Source organism: Rhinoderma darwinii, chromosome 1 (genome assembly GCF_050947455.1).
Source record: "Rhinoderma darwinii isolate aRhiDar2 chromosome 1, aRhiDar2.hap1, whole genome shotgun sequence".
NCBI lineage: Eukaryota > Metazoa > Chordata > Amphibia > Anura > Rhinodermatidae > Rhinoderma > Rhinoderma darwinii.
Window position 1 is genome coordinate 115,456,444 of NC_134687.1, and position 23,141 is coordinate 115,479,584.

Sequence of the window (23,141 nt, forward strand, 5' to 3'; positions counted from 1 at the left end):
ATTAAAGTCAATTTTTAGGGGGGGGGGGGGGGGCGTGGGCAATTTCAGACACTTTTTTTTGGCTTGGATTCCCATGCAGTGTCCGCGTCAAAAGACTGAACAGGGACGTGGTTGTAATACGGTATGACTTACTCATGCATCAGGGTGCCTCTCCCATAACAGCAAATATTAATACGGTATACAGGCTTGGTATAGGTTTATTTCTAGGGATGACAGAGAAAGCCAAGTAGAATGCACTTTATCACCAGTAATAACATTTTGTACCATTGTTACCAGATCAAGATGGAAGAGAACAGTGCATACAATAATTACACAAGCTGATGCATCGGATTTAAAAGTCACCCAAAAAAATTTCAATAAAATAGAGAAACCATAAACCATTTCAGAATTACAAGGGTTCATTGTTATTATACCATAACAGATTTCATCAACTAGTAAATACGTTACCAAATTTATAATAAACCACTTTAACTAGCTAGAGCAGCGGAGACTACAAAACTATGAATGTGTTAAACATAAGTTTTTTTTTCTTAATCTTCATTTACAATCATTTATACAGAAAAATAAAGAATTAGAACAAGGACCCTGTGTAATTATGAAGTGGACCATTGGTTCTCTAAATCGTACAATCACACTGGCTTTTTGTGTGGCTTTCAAGTTATTCTGCATTCCACACAAACCTGCAAAGAAAGAGGCACTCCGGATGAGCCGGAGGGGGTGTGCTTCAAACATGGCGGGCAGCAGTTTGCTGCCACACATCTGTAATATACCTAGAACAGGATGCAAAAATTGAAGATCGGAAAGAAGACAAAAATAAAATTCAAGTAAGCCACACACTTTAACGTAGGTAGAGATATAAAGACTCCATCATAGAGCCCTACGTGTACAGTATAATATAGCGGTCTAGGGAAAAAGAGAAGGCAGATATCCTAGGCTATATTCCCAAATACGTAACTGAAGAGTTTCACGCGTTTCATAGCCAAGATAAGGAAAAAAAGTGTCTTAAGTTCACGTATCCGGAATAAATGGTTTACATAGAGTTGTCTAAAGAAGACAACGCCTGTCCATATGTCCGATTAGTCCATATGGATGTTATAAGAAAGAGGGGCTCCCATTTAAACATACATTTCCACAACAGATATCACGAGGAGTATCAGTGCCAGACCTGTGGCAAAAAGCAGTACATAAATTTAAGTAAGCATTGATGCTATATAGAATAAAATACGCTACGCATATACCTAGATTAGATCCATTCTGCCATAAACCTTGTCCAGTGTGGCTCACGCCAAGCTTAGCTCCAGTACGATCATGACCGATGTTCTCCATGCCATCCTGCAAGCTTAAACACCAGAAAAAGCAGGTGGTCAAGACAAATTTATCACGATACATACTGGTGCCTGTGTCATACGAGTCTAATTTAGCCGAGTAAAAACCTCCAGGAAAATTTATAACAGCATACAATTTCTGCGTGACAAATATGGTCCGATCTTAAATTATTGGAACAGATGTACTGTGCCTAAAACTTCAACGCAAGTTCTGGAAATATCTGAGAAGTCTTCAAGGGTATATAGAACATTAAAACGTTTCACTGAACTGTGGCTAGGTTCAAATCAAATTTTTTACGTTTATCATGTAAAAAAAACACAAACAAACAAAAAAAAAAAAACAACAACGGATGTTAGACTGGATGGTGCAATAAGGATGCCTATCCTGTAGCATAGAGTTTCCATATATTTGCATAGTACAGAAAAACAGATCCATCTGGATCCAGTTCAACTGGACAGAAAGACCGTTTCAGTTAGTCTGTCTATCCTGTTGGAAAAACGGATCCGGACGAAAACTTGTAAAAAGAGACAAATGGTTGGACACAATGCGCATACCAGTTCTATTCAGCTAGAATCTCACATGCAGCTTTGAAGTTTTTATTAAGTAAAATTATAGAGGAACCTCTCCTGAATGTATCTTCCTTTTGTATCCACTGCTGGGTTTAGCTAAAAAAATAAAAATAAAAAAGGCATAAAAAAATAAAAATCTGCACCAAATTCTGCATGTGTGAATTCAGACTTGCATTTGCTCAGAGGTCTGGAGATTCTTTAGCTAAATCCTTGAAAGAGCACCTGGGTCCCTTCATTTTAGTGAATGGTGAGGGTCCTGGTTGACAAACGAGATCAGTATCTCTAAAACATGAGGGTTTTTTAAAATAAAATCTTGAAATTGCACCATAGGCACAGATGATTCCAATAAAATTCTAAACATTCACGTCTACAATCAATATGTTTCTCTGAGAAGATAAGTCACAAATCACCAAAGAAATTCCCATTCAAACTATGACAGAAGTCTACTGTAGCAATATAGAATATCCAACTAAAGCAAAAAGTCTGACTTTGCTATGACGATAAACGCTCAGATATCTAACACAATTTGGATTGTTCGCCTGTTTATTGATAAATGTATTGTGAGGCTATAAACCGTGATCGATTGTACCAGTAAAGTAAACTTCTGAAATGTGAGAGACATGTCAAGTTCTCATTGGAGGTGAACCACGCAATAATACCCACAGATAGCTAGAATAAAGGAGGTCTGGCACATTGCAGAGCATCGTCCCCCTAGGAGAAATTATAGACTTGCATTATAAAGGATTCCCACTGATAAAAGTTTTGAATAACTGGAGGTCCACTAATAGCCAGCGGTTGGGAACCGGTTAATGATCTGTGTATTTAGCGTTCAGGGTCCTTAAAACCTGCGCCATAGACTATTTACGGTGTGGGTTTTAGCTTGCTGCCTGAGCGATCAGGCAGCTGAGGAGAGAAGCAGCTTTCGCTATCTTCTCTGATCTCTTCTACACAGCGCTCAATGCTGTGCAGCCCCAGTTACCGTGGAAAAACATGGTGTAAAAGAAAAAATAAATAAATAAAGTCCCCCAAAGGTCTTTTCTGACCTTCGAGAGACAGAACATAGTGAAAAATAAAAGTAAAATAAAATAGTACAAAAAAAATACCCACCCCCAAAAAAAACGTTCTTCCGCCAATCATTTTCGTAACGCTAGCCCTGAGTCAATTACCCTAAAATAGTAATATTAAAATGTACGGTAGACAATGACTATGACAAGTAAAAGGTCTATTTTTGCGTAAAACGGTCATCAGAAAAAAAATAGATTAAAACCAAAAAAGCATATTTTTTTTTACTATTTTCAAACTTTAAGCCTAAATATACCTAAAAGGTGTATAAAAAGGATAAAAAGAAAAAAAAGAAAAAAAAAGAAACCTGCATGGTCTACAAATAAAACATTGCAAAAATCAAGTCGCTAGCCCAACAAATAAAAAAAGTTATAGCCGTTTAACTAACAAGTGCTTAAGAACTAAATGTTGTCTGGTCCTGAAGGATCAAAATAGCCCGGTCCTGAAGCGGTTAATATCATTAGAATGTGATACTAGTCCATTTTATGCCAGTTTTCATCAAAGATGGAGACATTTCCAGATGAAGGCCTCATACACACGACCGTAAAAAAAAAAAAACGTTATTACGGGTCGTAATTACGACCCGAAATAACGGGCCCATAGACTTCTGCTGGCCATGGGTACCTTCCCGTTTTCTCATGGGAAGGTGCCAGTGTCGTTGAAAAAGATAGAACATGTTCTATTTTTTTCTTTTACGGGCCGTGCTACTATACTTTATAATGGGAGCACGGCTCGGAATAACGGCCGGCTGCCCGTGCCCGGCCATGCTCGTAATTACATGTGCATGGGGCCTAAGAGGATATCCTGTAAGGAATATAATTCTTACATGCTGGTGCTGCCGCTGAAACCTCCGACTTTAGCAGTGAACACTTTACTAATCATGAGCTGAGGAGGACACCTGAAAATAAAACAAAATTAAAAATCGGTATGTCTTCATACTAAGGGTGCCTGTAACCAAGAGATATGCCAAAATATGCCTCCATTACTGAATGAAGCAAATGAATAAAACAAAGGAAGTATATACTGGCCAATATACATGATTCATTATGTGGCTAAATGTTGAACAACCTAGAAAATTCTCATATTTAACCCAAAGTTCTAGCACCAACACCTACCCAGACACCACTAGCAGAAAGGGAAACTTTTTGTAGCATATCTGACAGCTGCAGTCCACAATATTGCATGCAACTCAACGTATTCCTTTGGATTGCAGCTCTCTTTAAAATTTAAAACCAATTGCACTACAAAAATACAGCCCATGCTTTAACCCTCTTGAGGACCAAGCTCATTTTGGCCTTATGGACCAGACCCATTTTTTCAAATCTGACATGTGTCACTTTATGTGATAATAACTTGGTAATGCTTTTACCTATCAAAGCAATTCTGAGATTGTGTTCTTGTGACTTATTGTACTTTAGGATAGTCGAAAAATTTGGTCGATAAATTCAATATTTATTCGTGAAAAACCACCCAAATTTACATTTTTATACATTTTAAATGTATCTGCTTGTAAGACAGATATACCACACACAATTGTTGCTAATTACCATCCCCCATGTGTCTACTTTAGATTGGCATCGTTTTATGAACATACTTTTATTTTTCTATGATATTACAAGGCTTAGAACTTTAGCAGCAATTTCTCCCATTTTCAATAAAATTTCAAAAGGCTATTTTTACAGGGGCCAGTTCAGTTGTATAGCGGCTTTTAGGGCCTTATATATTAGTAACCAATAGGTCACCCCATTTTAAAAACTTCACCCCTCAAAGTATTCAAAACAGCATTAAGAAAGTTTCTTAACCCTTTAGACGTCTCACAGGAATTAAAGCAAAGAAGGGGTGACATTTTCAAATATTTTTTTTTTTTTTTTGTTGTTGCAGAAATTTATTTATAATCTATTTTTTTTTGTAACACAGAAAGCTTTACCAGAGAAATGCAACTCCATATTTATTGTCCAGATTCTGCATTTTATAGAAATATCCCACATGTGGCCCTAGTGTGGTAATGGACTGAAGCACCGGCCTCCGAAGCAAAGGAGCACCCAGAGGATCTTGGGGCCTCCTTTTTTATTAGAAAATATTTTAGGCACCATGTCAGATTTGAAGGGCTCTTGCTGTGCCAAAACAGTGGAAACCCCCCACAAGTGACCCCATTTGGGAAACTACCCCTAGATAATTTCCGCAAGGGATGTAAAGTGAGCATTTTGACCCCACAGGTTTTTTGCAGAAATTATTGAAAGTAGGGCGTGAAAATGAAAATCTACATTCTTTCAAAGAAAATGTAGGTTTAGCTAATTTTTTCTAATTTCCACAAGGACTAAAGGAGAAAAAAAAAAAAAAAGCACTGCAAAATTTGTAAAGCAATTTCTCCCGAATAAAACAATACCCCACATGTGGTCCTAAACAGCTGTTTGGACACACGGCACGGCTCAGAAGGGAAAGAGCTATTTGGCTTTTGGAGCTCAAATTTAGCAGGAATGGTTTGCGGAGGCCATGTCACATTTGCAAAGCCCTTAAGGGACCAAAACAGTGAAAAACGTCAAAAAAGTGACTCCATTTAGGAAACTACATTAGAATTGGGCAGTGAAAATACAAAAAAAAAATCCTCTCTTCAATAAGTAGTTTTAGCTCAAAATTTTTCATTTTCTCAACAAATAAAGGAAAAAAAGAACCCCAACACTTGTAAAGCAATTTCTCTAGAGTACGGCAATACCCCACATGTGGTCATAAACTGCTGTTTGGGCACAGGGCGGGGCTCAGAAGAGAAGGAGCTCCATTTGCTTTTGGAGTACAGATTTTGCTGCATTTGGTTTCTGGGCGCTGTGTCGCATTTGCAAAGTCCCTGTGGGACCAAAACCGTGGATCCCCCCAGAAATGACCCCATTTTGGAAACCACACCCCTCAAGGTATTCACCTATGGGTGTAGTGAGCATGTTAACCCCGCAGGTGTTTGGCAGAAATTAGTGTGCAATCGATGTTGCAGAGTGCAAATGGGATTTTTTTCCATAGATATGCCAATATGTGGTGCCCGGCTTGTGCCACCATAACAAGACAGCTCTTTAAATTATTATGCGGTGTTTCCCGGTTTTAGAATAACCCTATATGTGGCCGTAATCTTTTGCCTGGACATTCAACCAGGCTCAGGAGTGAAAGAGTACTATGTAAAATTAAGGCCTAATTTGGCGACTTACAAAGTATTGAATCACAATTGCAGAGGCTCTGATGTGAAATAATAAAAGAAACCCCTGACATGTGACCCCATTTTTGAAACTGCACCCCTGAAAGCATTTATTAAGGGGTGTAGTAAGAATTTTCACCCAACAGGTCTTTTCCATAAATTATTGCGCTGCAGAAGGTGCAAATTAAAAAGTTTACCTAGATATGCCAATTCAGTGGCAAATGTCGTGCCCAGCTTAGGCCACTGGGGACACACCAAAAATTGTTAAAAGGGTTCTCCCGGGTATGGCGATGCCATATATGTGGAAGTAAACTGCGGTTTGGGCACGCTGTACTGTTCAGAAGGGAGGAAGCGCCATTTGGATTTTGGAACGTGGCTTTTGCTTGGTAGTAGTTTTCTGTTTATAATTTGGGGCATATGTGAGCTGGGCAGAGTAAGCGGCATAGTCAGGTGGTATAATAAGGTAAAAAATAAATAAAAATAATCCATAGATGTGTGTTACGCTGAGAAGCAATCCTTTATGCACAGGCCGGTGTCGCACTGATAAATGTCCTTTCTTATCCCCCCTTTTGGTCCACAATCGGCACCTTTGCAGTTTGGGGAATTTTGCTGGGATGTGTTGTCCTGGTATAAAACCGGTACCTTCGCTTGCAGCAGATATGTTTGGGCTCTCCCCTTCCTGGTTCCCTAATTTTAGTGCCTTGATAATTTGCTTCTTGAAATAGAAGAAATGTTCCCCTCAGGCTGCACAACTGGATATTTTTCTTTCCTGACTTATTGGAGCCTTCAATTATTTTATTTTTTCATAGACTTAGTGGATATGAGCCCTGTTTTTTTACGGGATGAGCTATAGTTATTATTGCTACCATTTTGGGGTACATGCGACTATTTGATCATTTTTTATCCTTTTTTTGGGAGGCAAGGGGACAAAAAAACAGCAATTCTGCCATAGTTTTTTTATACAGCGTTGACCAAGTGTTATAAACTACATGTTAATTTTATTCTGCGGGTCAGTACGATTCCGGCGATACCTAATTTATGGCACTTTGTTTTACAACTTTTTGCACAATAAAAATTACTTTTGTAAAGAGAATGGATTTTTTCTGTCGCCAAGTTGAGATCCATAACTTTTTAGTCGATGGAGCTGTATGAGGGCTTGTTTTTTTGCAAAAAGAGTTAGTTTTTATAGGTACCATTTTTGGATACATGCGACTTTTTGATCACTTTATTTCAATTTTTGGAAGGCAAATTGACAAAAAAAAAAAAATGCAATTATGGCAGTATTTTCAGTGCCTCAGGGCGGTGCCTAATTGGCTTCCGTAATGGCAGACAGGAGGCCATTGTTAGGCTTCCTGTTGCCATAGTAGCAGTCGCCAGCTTTGCAATCGCATGGCAGGCTGCCGATTTGCTACAAACCGCTAAGATGCAGCGATCGCAATGGACCGCTGCATCGAAGGGGTTAATGGCAGGAATCGGAGCTAGCTCCGGTTCATGCTGATACAGCTGATGTATCTTGCCAATGGTACCAGAAGCCTTTTAAGCCCCGCCGCCGAGCGTGGCATAAGGGGCTTCCGTTGCTGGCAGACCGGGAGGCAAGTATTGGGCCTCCGATCGCCTATGCAGCCACCGGCAACCTAGCGATCACGTTGCTGGGGTGCCGGTGGCTAAAAACTCCTCACATGCTGCGATCTATATTGGACACAGCATCTGAGGGGTTAATCTACCGGATCGGATGCTAGCTCCGGTCCTGGCCGATACCTCAGGGTGCCAGTTGTAACATACAGCTGTCACCTGGCTGTGATGGTGCGGGCTCAGCTCTGGAGCTAGCTCCATCTCCTTCAGTTACGTGGAAATGCGTTAAAGACACCAGTTTCCATCACGTAACTGTACGTGATTGGGCGGGAAGGGGTTAAGCTAGCCATGGACATGTGATAACCATAGAATGCTTTGGCTGACCGCTATAAACAGACTCCCCATAAACATGTCTTTAGACCAATTTGTCAGTATTAAAAGTACTCAGTGACCAGGTCTTGTGTAACCGTTTCATTTCTACATTCATTTTATATTAGGATGTGGTAACTACTTTATAAATCGATCTTACGCCCCAACAGACCGCGGAACCACATAACATTTACAGGACTACTTTCTGGGTGTCATATCTTTGGAGCCATGGAAACAAATTACTTGCCAAACACTTCATTACTCTAACCATTGCCCGTATTACAGTTTCAGATCAGTAGGAAACAAAACTCTTTTTAAATAATACTAACCATATTAGCTCTAGTCATCACAGGTTAAGAAATGAAAGATTATAGACCATACATGAAACACATTAATTTCTTTATTATTTGGAAGTAGCGGCCTATTTTACAAGTTTCAGTACTCAGTTACATTTTCTTGGTATATCCTCTGAGAATCACAGGTGCATCTCCTTCCATGCTTGAAAGATCTATAATGCATTGTAATCTATTAAGAATATTGGTTACCATATGCTCTACCAAACTTACCGGATGAAGTGAATCTTTAAAGTGGAACCTTTGTAACTCATTGCCACAGAACCAAACATCATCTCTCCCAGCATGTTCACATCAGAGGCCGGCTTTGTGTACTGTAAAAAAACAAACAAAAAAAAACTGATAAAAAGCCATACGGATTGCCCAATGACAAAATAAATTGGGGTTCCTCTGCTCTACTTGTCTAGTCAAATAAACTCATTGACACAGCTGAGGAGAGAAGGTCTTCTTAAAGAAACAGGGATGCTTAAAGAGCATATTCCCTTGAAAACTTAGGGCCAAAGATTAAGAATCTAAGGTCTATTTTTTTAGTTCTACATGGTACTAGAAAAGTAGGGAGACAACAAATATAATATGGCGACATTAACCCCATGGCCTTCCAAAAGCTATAATTTTTTTATTTTTCCATCGACAAAGCTGTAATGAGGACTTGTTTTTTGCTGGACGAGTTATGAGCCATAGCTTACCAAGTGGCAAAAACGAAGCGCTAACTTCATCCTATCCGTCAATAAGATTATGGCAATGCAAATTTAAATAGCTTATTTTTGTCTTACCACTACAACAAAAAAAAAATTTGGGTTAAAAAACTGTTTTGTGTCGCCATATTCTGAGAGCAATAGCTTTTTTATTTTTCCATTGATGATGTTTGGGGCTTGTTTTTGCGGGGTGAGCTGTAGTTTATCGGTACCATTTTGGGTCCTTTATGCAACCTTTTGAACACTATTCTATTTTTTAGGTAGCTATAAAGGCCACAAAACCGCAAATTTGGCAGCTTTCATCTTTATTTTTACAGTGTTCACGGTGTGGGCTTATTAAACGTTATATTAGAACAGCTTGTTTATTGCCACATCAGTACAAGCCCACACAACCTTTTCAATTTTTCCCTTAAAAGTCCAATAAAATTAATTCTTTTTTTTTTTTTAATTCCATTTATATTTTTGGACCTTAAAAAGGTGTTTTTTTTATTTATTTTTATTTGATCCGCATAGGGGACTTGAACTAGCAATCTTTAGATGACTAATAATATACTGCAATACTTTTGTATTGCAGTACATCGTGCTGTCTTACCTCTAGCAGGGTTTATTAGGAGCACAAATATGGCAAACCTGGCATACACCCCAGGCTGCCATAACAACTAGTGCCACCACTTGCTTGGGTCTCAAGGGGGCTGCCCCCTCCAACGGCTAGATGCTGCAGCCGCTATTGACTACGGCATCTAAGTGGTTAAGTCATGTAGTGATCTCCGACCCAGACAGCTGCAGTGAGGTGTCGGCTGGAACATACAGCCGCTCAGTATGGAGCGCGCCCAGCACACGAGCCCGCTTTATACCTGCCCCTGGTAGCGGTCATGTGCCTGACATGTTGCAAAGGGGGTTAAAGGCTATATATACTTTTAAAGACATGAACATAGAGGTGATTGACAACAGCTGAGTCCTGCGTGTCAGACATGCAGGACCAGCTTTCACCCAAGAAATCAGTCCTGCTGACCTGACAGAAGCTGTATCCTGCTGTCAAAGCGGAATGAATTTATACAGAGTATAAGTGTCTCAAAAAAGTTTTTTTTTTAAATAAAAACGATTCAAAAGTTGTTCAAAAATCAATTAAATCATTGGTTTATTAAAAAATTTCCAACAAAAGTGTACATCGCCTTTAAAAAGAAGTCGTTAATCAGCTTTCCCAGTAGCCCTGTACATCAAATCAGTTATGCTTTGATACATCCATGATCACTGTATAACCATGTAGATTTGATATTCAGTAGTCTAGGGAAGCTGGGTAATAACCCAAGTGGGAACTGTTGGTTGTCACTCATCTTTCCCAGAAAGAGATAGACTAGAGGAATAGAACTGTGACTATTTGATTAACCCCTTCCCGCACCTAGACGTAACTGCATGTCAAGGGGGAGCAGTAAGTTTGCGCACCTGGACGGACAGTTAGGTCCGTACTTTGACAGTAAACCGCCACACAGTGCTACAACGCAGTGGCGCTTAACTGTGCAGGGTGTCTGCCCTGCTCTCCCTGTTGCCGATCAACAGGCCATTGCCACTGATTTTGGCAGTTAACCCCTTAGAAGTGGCGGTCGATTGCGACCGCCGTATTTAAGGTGTTTGGAGCAGATCAGCAGCCCCCACATGAAACCAGAGGTGCTGGTGATTGTTGCCACGACTACCGGAGGCCTACGGAAGTCTGAGGACCAGAAAAGTATAAATAAGTTAATAAAAATGTTTTTAAAAAAAAAAAGTTACCTAAACAAAAAATTGCTTTTTTCCTATAAGTCTATTGTACGAAAAAAATTAACACATATTCGGTATCGTCCTGTTCGTAACAACCCAAACTATAATGTTATTTTTCCCACACGGTGAACACCGCAAAAAAAAAACAACCAAAAAAAAAACCGGCATGTACCCCAAAATAGTACCAATAAAGTAAACTACAACCCGTCCTGAAGACCAAAAAAAAAAAACCGCGTTTGGCGAACGCGGTTAAAAACACAAAAAAAAAATTTAATATATATACGTATGGTATCATCGTAATCGTATCGACCCACAGAATAAAGTAAAATTTTCATTTATAGCCCACGGCGAACGCTGTAAAAAATTCATGGCCTAATTCTAATAAATGCTGCAAAAGACCTGTGGGGTCTAAATGCTCACTATACCCCTGGATGGATTCCATAAGTGGTGTAGTTTCCCAAATGGGGTCACTTTTGGGGGTTTCCACTGTTTTGGTCCCTCACGGGCTTTGCAAATGTGACATGACACCCGAAAACCATTTGAGCTAAATTTGAGCTCCAAAAGCCAAATAACGACCCTTCCCTTCTAAGCCCTGCTGTGGGTCTAAACAGCAGTTTATTACCACATATGGGGTATTGCCGTAATTGGGAGAAATTGCTTTATAATAGCTGGGGTGTTTTTTCTCCTTTATTCCGTGTTAAAACTACTTTTTTCAGAAAAAAAAAAAAAAGTTGATTTTTATCTTCACAGACGAAGTCAAATATATTTAGCTAAAAAAACTGTGGGGTCAAAATGCTAACTGTACCCCTAGATAAATTCATTGAGGTGTGCAGTTTCCAAAATGGGGTCACTTTTTTTTTTTTTTTTACTGTTTTGGAACCACAAGATCTCTTCAAACCCGACATGGTGTCTAAAATAAAAAAAAATAAAAAAAGGAAGGAGGCCCCAAAATCCACAAGGTTCTTTGCTTCTGAGGCCCGTGTTTCAATCCATTAGGACACTAGGGCCGCATGTGGGATATGTCTAAAAACTGCACAATCTGGGCAATAAATATTAAGTTGTGTTTCTCAGAAAAAAACGATTACAAATTAATTTTGGCAAAACTCACCTCCACTTTGCTTTAATTCCTGTGAAACGCCTTAAGGGTTAAAACATTTTCTGAATGATGTTTTGGATACTTTGAGGGGTGCAATTTTCAAAATGGGGTGATTTATGGGGACTTTCTAATATATGAGGCCCTCAGCCACTTCAGAACTTAACTGGTCCCTGAAAAAAATAGCCTTTTAAAGTTTTCTTGAAAATGTGAGAAATTGCAGCTAAAGTTCTAAGCCTTGTAACGTCCTAGAAAAATAAAAGGACGTTCAAAAAACGATGCAACAAAGTACACATTTGGGAAATCTGAAATAGTAAACTATTTTGTGTGGAATTATGGTCTGTCTTACAAGCAGATACATTTTAAATTTCGAAAAATGCATATTTTTGCAAATTCTCAAAACGTTGGTGTTTTTCACACAAATCTTGAATTTATCGACCAAATTTTTTTACTAAAAGTACAATGTGTCACGAGAAAATCTCAGAATCACTTGGATAGGCAAAAGCATTCCCAAGTTATTACTACATAAGGTAACATGTCAGATTTGAAAAAAAAATTGGCTCCGTCCACAGGCTCAGTCCTGAAGGGGTTAAAAAGTGATTTTGTATTTCATAGGAAGCGTCCGTACGCTCGCAAACAAATCAAAACAGTGAGTACTACTTTCTATTACACTGAAACTCAAGTGCGTCTCGTCATTTAATCTACGAGGAATTTATCAGCCAGTCACAGTGGAGTATTGTATCTTGGGTGTTCCCTCACATGCAGTATCTAGGAATAGCAAAAGATCATAAACGTATTTGTAATGGGTGTTGAATGTTTGTACAGTGACTCACAATCATGGGACCTTATTATCTTTTCCAATGGAGTGTATTCCAGTCAGTGGTGAAAGGACTATTGTAAGGATCCGCTCCCATCTGCGTCAGTGCTCCATACGGACGTTCCGTCTGAGCTCTCCGTCACAACAGAGCCCTGACTGAAACGGAAACCATAGGTTTCAGTTTGCATCACCATTGATTTCAACGGTGACTGATCGGTGCAAATGGATTTAGTTTGTCTCCATCGTGCAAAGGTCCCGTCGTTTTGATTGAATCAATGGCATAGTCGACTACACTATTCCATCTAAACAACGGAATCAATGCACAACGGAGACAAACGTAAACCATTTGGACTGGATCAGTCACCGTTAAAATCAATGGTGATGCAAACGGAAACCTATGGTTTCCGTTTGTTTCAGTCAGGGCTCAGTTCGGACAGCTTGCTTAGATGGAACGTCAGAACGGAGCCGTGACGCAGATGTGAACGAAGCCTTAAAGAGGCTCTGTCACCAGATTTTGCAGCCCCTATCTGCTATTGCAGCAGATCGGCGCTGCAATGGAGATTACAGTAACGTTTTTATTTTTTTTAAAAACGAGCATTTTTGGCCAAGTTATGACCATTTTTATATTTATGCAAATGAGGCTTGCAAAAGTACAACTGGGCGTGTTTAAAAAGTAAAAGTCCAAGTGGGCGTGTATTATGTGCGTACATCGGGGCGTGTTTAATACTTTTACTAGCTGGGCTTTCTGACGAGAAGTATCATCCACTTCTCTTCAGAACGCCCAGCTTCGTGTCGGACACATCGGCACCAGAGGCTTCAGTTGATTCTGCAGCAGCATCGGCGTTAGCAGGTAAGTCGATGTAGCTACTTACCTGCAAACGCCGATGCTGCTGCAGAATCATCTGTAGCCTCTGGTGCCGATGTGTCCTCGCTCGTCTGACACGATGCAGGACCTGTGAGTGACGACACAGCGTGATCTCTCGAGAACACGCTGTGTCTGCACTGCCAGAAGCTGGGCGTTCTGAAGAGAAGTGGATGATACTTCTATACACAACGCCCAGCTAGTAAAAGTATTAAAAACGCCCCGATGTACGCACATAATACACGCCCACTTGGACTTTTGCAAGCCTCATTTGCATAACTACAAAAATGGTCATAACTTGGCCAAAAATGCTCGTTTTTTAAAAATAAAAACGTTACTGTAATCTACATTGCAGCGCCGATCTGCTGCAATAGCAGATAGGGGCTGCAAAATCTGGTGACAGAGCCTCTTTAAGTATGACTTTAGTTTTTAACAAATACTTTTTTTCTGATGGATTGGAAAACGAATAGATAAAAAAAAAAAAAATGGAAAGTATCGATCTCAAATTTCAGTTATTTATTTAACCTAGGTAGAGTAGTACATATGTTTATCTATAATTGTATACAATATAATAATCTATATATACACTGGTGGAATCAAAGTTAGGCTGCGTTCACACATCTGCGTCAGGGCTCCGTTCCAACGTTGTTGAAATTTTCCGTTGGAACGGAGCCCTGGCTGACAAACTAAAACCAGAGGTTTCCGTTTCCATCACCATTGATTTCAATGGTGACGGAACCGGTGCAAATGGTTTTCATTTGTCTCCGTTGCGCAGGGGGTTCCATCGTTTTGACGGCAAGAATACCCTAGTCTACTACACTATTGATTCCGTCAAAACGACAGAACCCCTGCACAACGGAGAGAAACCGAAACCATTTGCACCTGATCAGTCACCATTGAAATCGATGGTTTCCGTTTGTGTTAGTCAAAGCTCCGTTCCGACAGAAAGCTCCGACGGTGGAGCGGAGCCCTGACAGATGTGAACGCAGACTAAACCGAACGCCTTGGCCTTTAGAAATATTTCGATTGAAGTTCTTGAGTGCATCAACGGAAACGTTTTCTCTGGTTTTCGGTCTGTAACAAAGACGGAATAGAATGTTTTTATGTATTATTCGGTGTGAACAGAACCTAACTCTGGCAAAAGGCCCTTTTAAGCTAAAACGTTCAGTAAAGGCATGCTTAAGAAAAGTCTACTTTAGGCCGGATACGCTGCACAATATCTGCGCAGTAAATCCGACCTGGAACCCGCAGTGCATTCTGTCCGAAAGGCATAGTCCGGCCTCCTGCGATGATGTTGCAGGCCATGTAATGCTGCAGCCTTTGATTGGCTGCATCGGTCACATGGCCTGCAAAGTCATCCCCAGGAGGCCAAACTGCAGGAAGGAAGGCTTTCAGGTTATGTATGATTTTTTATTTTTTTTCACGTAGTTGCGTATCGCTGTGAATATGCAGCCAAAGACGCAACACGTTGCTTTGTGTTGCGAGATTTTCATTCCAATTGAATTCAAACGGGGGAAAACCCGCAACGGAAAAGCAAAAATGCGGCATAAAACCGACACGCTGCGGCTTTTTTCTGCATCGTGGGCATGAGATTTTTTAAATCTCATCCACTTTGTGGCTACTGTAAATGTGGAATTTGACAGAATTCCATTGCGGAAATTCCACAGCGTTTACGCTACACAGGAACCCGGCCTTAGATCATCTTTAAAAAATATATCAGTTTACGGCTTTATTCAGACGAACGGGAATTATGTCCGTGCAACGCGCGTGATTGTCACGCGTGCCGCACGGATCTATATTAGTCTATGGGGCCGTGCGGACATGTGCGTGAATTTTACTCAGCGTGAGTCCGCTGAAAAAAAAACAAAAACACGACAGGTCCGTTCTTTGGGCGTTTTGCGCGAATCACGCATCCATTGAAGTCAATGGGTGCGTGAAAACCACGCATGCCGCACGGAAGCACTTCCGTGCGAACTGCGTGAGTCGCGCAACAGCTGTCCAAAAGATGAATGAAAACAGAAAAGCACCACGTGCTTTTCTGTTTACAAACATCCAAACGGAGTGTCATTATGATGGCAGCTGCGCGAAAAGCACGCAGCCGCGCATCATATGCGGATGCCCCACGTAGCTGTTAAGTGGCTTTTGCGCAGGCAAAACACCGCATTTTTGCGTGCGCAAAAACGCCACGCTCGTGTGAATCCAGCCTCCCTCAGATTACTCTGCCTTACTTATCTCATACGGCTTTTTAATTCTCAGATTTTATTCTCCATTCAGACAGAAGATTAAATTTAATTTTTTGCTGGTGTCCGGTTACCAGAGAGTGGTGCATAGTGGGAGCTCACCTGATAGGCCACATGAATGTTGGCGGAGTTCATAAAAAAATGCATGCAGATTCTGGGGAGCTAGCAGGAATTTTTAAATCTACCTTTTGGAAGTGAATGGAAAGACATTGTTCAAAAGTGAAGCTCATACCTGGTACTTGGGTAGCTGCTTCCTGGCGGGCCGGGCGTATCTTGATGTATTTCGAGAGGAGATGGTACAAGTGCCACTGCTGCTGGTCTGACAGGGCTTAGACTTTGTTGGGGCCTCTTCTCCTGCTCTCTGTATTTAGAGACCAAGATGTTTATTATCCATGATCGCACAGACCCCACAAACATGATAACCAATAAAAAAAATAAAAATCTAGCGTTTATAATAAAAGACCAAGTCCGCCCAGCATAAGCTGGGTAACAAAACACCTCTAACAAACATCGCAACAGGAAGGAATTTCAGAACATAAAACGGGAGGGAGGGTGGGCGACGGTCCAGGCTCTAGAGGAACTTCTGGACCACGAAGAAAACTCGCTCATTGATGGCTCAGATTCCAGGCTTTTGGAATTCAAATGACCAGTCAGCTGTTCCTGGGAGAAAATCTGCCTGGAAATAGAAGTTTCTGGAACCTGCTCATGCAATTCGCACAGCTGACCTTGACCAATCAGCTGTTGACCAGGCAACATCTGCCTGGAGATCGTAACAACTGGAAACCGCTCGTACCACCTGTACAGCTTACATAGGGGACGTCCGTATGGTAAGCACCAGTCTACTACATATGGAAAAAAAGGTAAGGCTATATTCACACGACCGTGAAAAAAAAACAAAAAAAAAAAAAACGGATCAACTCAGTTTTTCATGGCCATTTTGCATCAGTGTGTCTCTAAACTTTCATACATTTCCAGTCCGTTTGACATCTGTTTTATATCAGTTTTTCATGGCCGTTAAAAAAAAAAAAAAAAAAAAAAAAGTTGATTGGTCAGGCTTTTTTTGTCCCAACCCCCTGAAAACACCCAAAGGAAGGTCACATGTTCACCTAGACACCATTTACAGCCTCCCTGGATATGATGCCACACAGCCCCCCCCCCCAACAGATTATGCCCCACAGCCCCCCCCCCCCCGACAGATTATGCCACACAGCCCCCCCCCGACAGATTATGCCACACAGCCCCCCCCCCGACAGATTATGCCACACAGGGTGTTATGAATGCCCTACATACTCACCGATGCAGCACGGCCTCCTTCAGGTAAGGTCTCGTCTTCACGTGATCTGCGAAGGCGGAGCGATGTCATCGCGTAGCCTTCGCAGAACCCGTGAAAAAGAGAGACCACACCTGAAGAGATCGGTGCTGCATCGGTGACTATGCCATCGATACTCAGCAAGGGAACTAGTAGTTCCCTTGCCAATCCCCGTGTCAGATCAGTTTTTAACACTTGTTACATGTATTGACAGCCGTTAAAAACTGATCCATTGACACAAAAATAGGACATGCCCTTTTTTTGACGGCCATTATTTACGGGCCGTTAAAAAAACGGCCGTGTGAATACACCCATAGAACATCATTGTTCTGAAAACGGCCATGTGACGGCCGTTAAAAGAACGTCTGTCACACACCCGTTTTTCACTGTCATGTGAATAAGGCCTAAGGGGGGAGAGAAATACACAAACAGAAATCCATGCTAAATAAAAGACCTAGATACCAATAAAACTTTTTTTGTGGCTTGTGCAACTATGTGTCCCCCAAGCAAATAGCTTGGGGGCCTGTCCTTAGGGCAAATTCACCACGACCGTAAAATACGTTCACCACGACCGTAAAATACGTCCGTGCCACACGTGTGATTTTCACGCGCATGGCACAGACCTATGTTACTGAATGGGGCCGTTCAGACTGTCAGTGAATTTCACGCAGCGTACAAACTCCCAACATGTCCCATATTTGGCAGTGTTTCGCGCAGCATGCATCCATTGAAGTCAAGGGGTGCGTGCAAATCGCGCTCGGCACACGGAAGCACTTCCGGGTGCCGCGCGTGATTCGTGCAACAGCAATAAAAACAATGAATGAAAACAGAAAAGCACCACGTGCTTTTCTGTTTGTAAACATAAAAACAGAGTGTCATCAGGATGCCGGCCATATGCTGATGACACACGGACCTTTTGCGCGCGCAAAACGCATACGCTTGTGTGAATCTCCGCCTTACATTTAGCATTTCTATCTCCGACATTTATTTATTTATATATATATATATATATATATATATATATATATATATATATATATATATATATATACACATATATACACACACACACACACGGGAAGTTTGTTCCCCTTACGCTAATAAATATGAAAAAAATAAATAAATCACATCTGCGCTGGTGAATTTTGGTTGTAAATACAGTTAGGCACATCACACCCCCCCCCCCCCCCCAAAGTCACATTAAGGCTCTGTTCACAGTTTTTCGCAGGCAGATTTTGAGCTGCCTGCAAATTCTTGTCGCGATTCTCGCCCGCAGCCATTAAGCACCGTGGGCAAACGCCATGAAAAAAAGCACTCTGCCTCCCATTGATTTGAAGAAAGATTATGAATCTTAAAGTTATAAAATATAAAGATAAAAATTGCCATTGGAAAAAAAAAAAAAAAAAAAATAGCCTCCCATTGAAGTCAATGGGAGGTGGTTTTTGCTGCCGATTCAGATGCGGTTTCCACGTCAAAATCAGTGTAAAAAACAAAAAAAAACGCGTACTGGGCCTTAACGTGGCCTAGAAAGCGGACATCCAGGGAGTGGTTTGATCCTAATCGGATTTAGCTCCCAGTGACTGACGAAAAACACAATGGCGATGTTTCTTCCTTGACTAGACCACATTTCTAGTGGGAAGATACCACCAAGAGTCTTCCCAAATCTCAGCTTCCTGAACCCTGTAAGTGTGACACAAGAGGAGTAGGATAGTGAGGAATTAGCAATTGTAACGGGATTTTCTGGCTTTGTGGTCTCCTCATCAATTATTTGGACACATTATATGAGGAAATGTTCGCTCTACAGAAAACAAGGTTCATGTGTCCGACTTGGTAATTTTACAGATTTTTAGGATTGAAAACATTCAGGACCGGGGGGTGGGGGCTAGACACTAAAATGCCAGTGGACTCTGAACTCGACCAGCGCTCCAGTCATTTCTATGGAGCTGCTGGACACCGGGGTCACGGAAGTCCTATAGAAATGAATAGAGCGCTGGCCGAGCATGCGCACCTGGGCTTCATTCTCATCCCAGCGGTCGGACCCCCTGCAATCACACATGTATCCCCTACGCTGTTGATCGGGGATACGCGTTTTGTGCCAAAACCCCTTTAAAACTGGCCCAAACTGGGCGTGCCTGCCAACATCTCAGAACCGCTAGAGAGATCAGAACAGGAAGTATTAAGGCAAGAGATCAAATGTTTATTTTATTTCCATCCATTTAGACTTGCCCGATTTCCAGGTCATATATATATAGCTGCATAAAGTTATCGGCGTGCCCATGGCTTTCTTACATTACCAGCCACACACATTTATACACAGCGGGCAGACAACCGGGCTTATTATACAGGAGCCATTTATGAAGGAGTCGGACGCTGAAAAAAATAGGAGTCGTCAGAGTCGGCAGTTTGGCTTACAATGGGATTATTGACAGGTGTTCCAGAAAACAATCTGCCCCTATAATTATTACCTTCCCTCAATGGTTTCAGACCTTAGAACCTGCAGAAACATTTCAGGGAAATATAATTTTTAAACCTCAAAATTTCTACAACTACAAAAAGATAAGAAATTCTACACATAGAACAGAAAGAAAGCAGATTCTATAAGCAAACAGTGTGTAAATGGACCAGAGTATGTACATTGCTCGGAGAAGTTTCCCTAGTAAACACCCAGGCGGTGTGGCTTATGCAATCTCCAATGTGACCATCACTAGGAGATTAAATGTACATGCAGCCGTCATGTGCTTAACACAATGCAGGGATAGGGAAAAACAAGACCATTAAACATGTCCTCTCTCCAGAGTCGTGTCCATGTACTGACTGTGCAAAGTACATTAACCCACTTCTGATATCAATCTGCAAACATTCACATAATACTGTACATCTGCTGCACGAGCCCATTAAAACGTCAGGTGGAGAAAATCCATGGGCTGGTTGCTATATTACATATACTCGTAGAGAATTAAACCGTTATTATGAGACTACTCTAAAAAATAATCTATCGCCTCCATTCCAAGAAAAGCAACTTTTCCATATGCGGTGTCTGGTTTTGTAGTACAGGCCCACTGAAGTGAAGGAAACTGAGCTGCATTACAAGACGTAGCCGATGGACAAGAGGGGCACTGTTTCTGGAGGGGACGGGGCTTTTTTTTTTTTTCTAGTCTCATACAACCCCTTTAAAAAGTTATACCAGCATAGCCATAAAACTTTGTAGACATGCAGTGTAGCATAGAGAATTCATTTACACTTTCTCCTGTAACTGCATAGCCACAAACAGAATAGCAAGGAGGGATAGTCGGTTTTTTAACTGCCATTTGCCATCCGTTATTCATGGCAGTTAAAAAAAACAAATGGATGAATTTTATAAGAGTTCTGTCCCGACCCCCTGAAACCACCACAGTGCCCATGTAGATAGTGCCGCAATGCCCCTGTAGATCGTGCCAGTTCTCACTGTAGTGTCCACATAGTGCCCATGTAGATATATCACCCTCCCCCCCGTAGGTAGAACCCCCCCTACCTCAGCTCCCTCTAGGAGCTCTGTGCTACGAGGTGGCGCTATCTACAGTGGGGGGGGGGGGGGGATTCCAGGCATCTCAATGCCCCGGCAGACATGAAAGTGCAGCGCTGCTTACACTGAAGCAACACTGCACACAATAAAACCAGTTCCAGGCTCCCAACGTTTATATACGTGACCACTGCAGGGAGCATTGGCAGTTGGAACATATATAGCCATAAAGCAGTAGTAAAGGGGTTAAAAAAAATAACCAGACTACCAGGCACTAAATATCATGTATTTCCCAATAGCCAACGGCTGGTTGCAGACAGCTGTTATGCTGCTGTATTTTATCAGCTGTATTACCCGGACCTCATGCGATTCTACTGTACTAAACTTTGATTATAGGGTTCTATTGCGATCCAAATTCAGTTTCAGTTGAACAGAGGGAGATTTGGGCAGTGTGCCCGTAATACAAAATTCTGAAACAGACTGGGTCTCACCAGTTAGGCCCTATTCACAACACGTTCGGGGCTTCCGTCAGAGGTATACATCAGGAAGACCCCAACGTATAACTCCATCAAAAGGCCCAAAACGTATCCCACTGCATGACAGTGGGATTTGTGGTCTAGGGACCAGCCCTGGCAAAACTATTAGAGTCACTGCATTTATGGACAGTGACTTCAGGAGTTACTTATCGCTGGATTTGGCTAGCAGAGCATCAGCTGATGCTCTGCTCCGGGACTACAGCACTCCTCCTAATGTCATTGTCCAAACACGGACAGTGACTTTAGGAGTTTTCAGGGGGCTGGAGACCCAGGACAGATCTAATAGCGCTCTGCCCAGGGACTCCAACACTGTGGAAGCGCCTGACTTCACTATCCCTATATGGACCGTGATGTTGCAAGCTCCCAAGGTATAGGTTTAACCTATACCTGTGGCGATAATGCCCCTTTAGCGGCCCCCATACAGTATAATGCCCCATAGTGCCTTCTAAAAAAAAATAAGATACATGGACTACATTCACACGACACCGGACATATCACCAGCTGCCCGTGGCAGCTGGACACCGCCCGGAATCCGGGACGGCTGGGAGGGAGGAATAGTAACGCATCCAGAGGCTAATTGAATATGACTAAATATGGCTGCAGCCATGTGACCCCCCCCCCCCATATCATGTGGCCCTCAACATTCAGTTAGAACCAGGGTTACATTACATTCACGTGCTGGGGCTACAGAGGACACATCCATGGGCTATATGAATATGACTAATGGTGGAATAATGATAAACAACTACTTCACTGTGCCTGTATGCAAAGTTTCTAGAGGATTTTTAAAATGGCTGCCTGTTTGAGAGGTGATGTTAACGCACGCACGCGCACGTTGCTGGAGGTAGAAATACTTTAATGGATTATTGAGGAGCAGAAGTTATATTCACCTGTTCTATACCTGGACAGTGTTACCTGAACACCAGTGATCACATCATGCCTGCCACCATTTTTTTAGTCCATTCAGTTATCCTATGGATGCGTTTCTATGGACTAATCTGTGGGCTATACAATTTTTTATTTCGATTTTATTGACAAAGGCAGCCGCACGGATATAAGAAATGTACGGGAGCAGAATATTAAACACATGTATATCAGAAATCTGTACAATTTCCTATTCTATAAGTAAAACAAATCTTAAAAAAATGGACAACCTCTTTAAGTTTCAGTAGCTAAATGACCGCGACCACAGAGTCTGGCTGATCAGATATAAAGTGGAGACAGCAGAAGAGCACCCAGTAACATCAGAGAATATCCACCATAGCCCCCAAAGATCATGCCAGCCACACTGCCCATTGTCAGACGAATATACCGCCTGACATTCAGTTTACCCGGTGGTCTAATTTCCAGAAAGCAAATCGAGGGCCTGCTTCACACTGCTTGCATGTAACTTCTTCCTGCAGAAAGCTCAAGGCCTGTCAAAACTGCCAGCCTAGCCACGTCTCAACAACCAGGGTGCACCTCAGTTTAGGCTAGAGCTACACGGCGACTTTGGCTGCGACACAATCAAGTATCGCTGTGTGACCCTGCCAGAATCACAGGTAATAAAAGTCAATGTGGCCACATTGCGACTGCGGCACTTGCAAGAAATCCTAAAATAGATGGATTTTTTTGCAACTGTCTGGTCGCTGTCCATGCATCACGTGGGCTGCAATGCAGCCACATTGACTTTACCTGCAATGTAGGCAGGATGATCTTTTGTCACATGACCTGCATTGAGGCCAAAGTCACTGTGTATTCCTAGCCTTAAGTGTGTTGGCTAAAGCACACCCAAAAACCCACACATCTGTCACAGTACTAAAAATACACACTTGAACATTGGAGAGAATAGTAGAAATACACAATTAGGCAGGTACATGCGTTACTTTTATTAAATGTACCCATTACATTCCTGTGATTCTGAAAA

At 41.7% G+C, this 23,141-nt stretch overlaps 1 protein-coding gene across 1 annotated transcript in view; it reads right to left on the minus strand.

The window, feature by feature from the left end:
• The window catches only part of FNIP2 (folliculin interacting protein 2), a 100,556-nt gene that overhangs the window by 40,322 nt on the left and 37,093 nt on the right, over positions 1 to 23,141 (minus strand). The window contains exons 3-7 of the mRNA XM_075860297.1: positions 16,124 to 16,252; positions 8,643 to 8,743; positions 3,784 to 3,855; positions 1,239 to 1,339; positions 681 to 770 (exon numbers count right to left, since the gene is read on the minus strand). Of these exons, the coding sequence (XP_075716412.1) occupies positions 681 to 770; positions 1,239 to 1,339; positions 3,784 to 3,855; positions 8,643 to 8,743; positions 16,124 to 16,252 (493 nt within the window). The remainder of the gene's footprint in view (positions 1 to 680; positions 771 to 1,238; positions 1,340 to 3,783; positions 3,856 to 8,642; positions 8,744 to 16,123; positions 16,253 to 23,141) is intronic.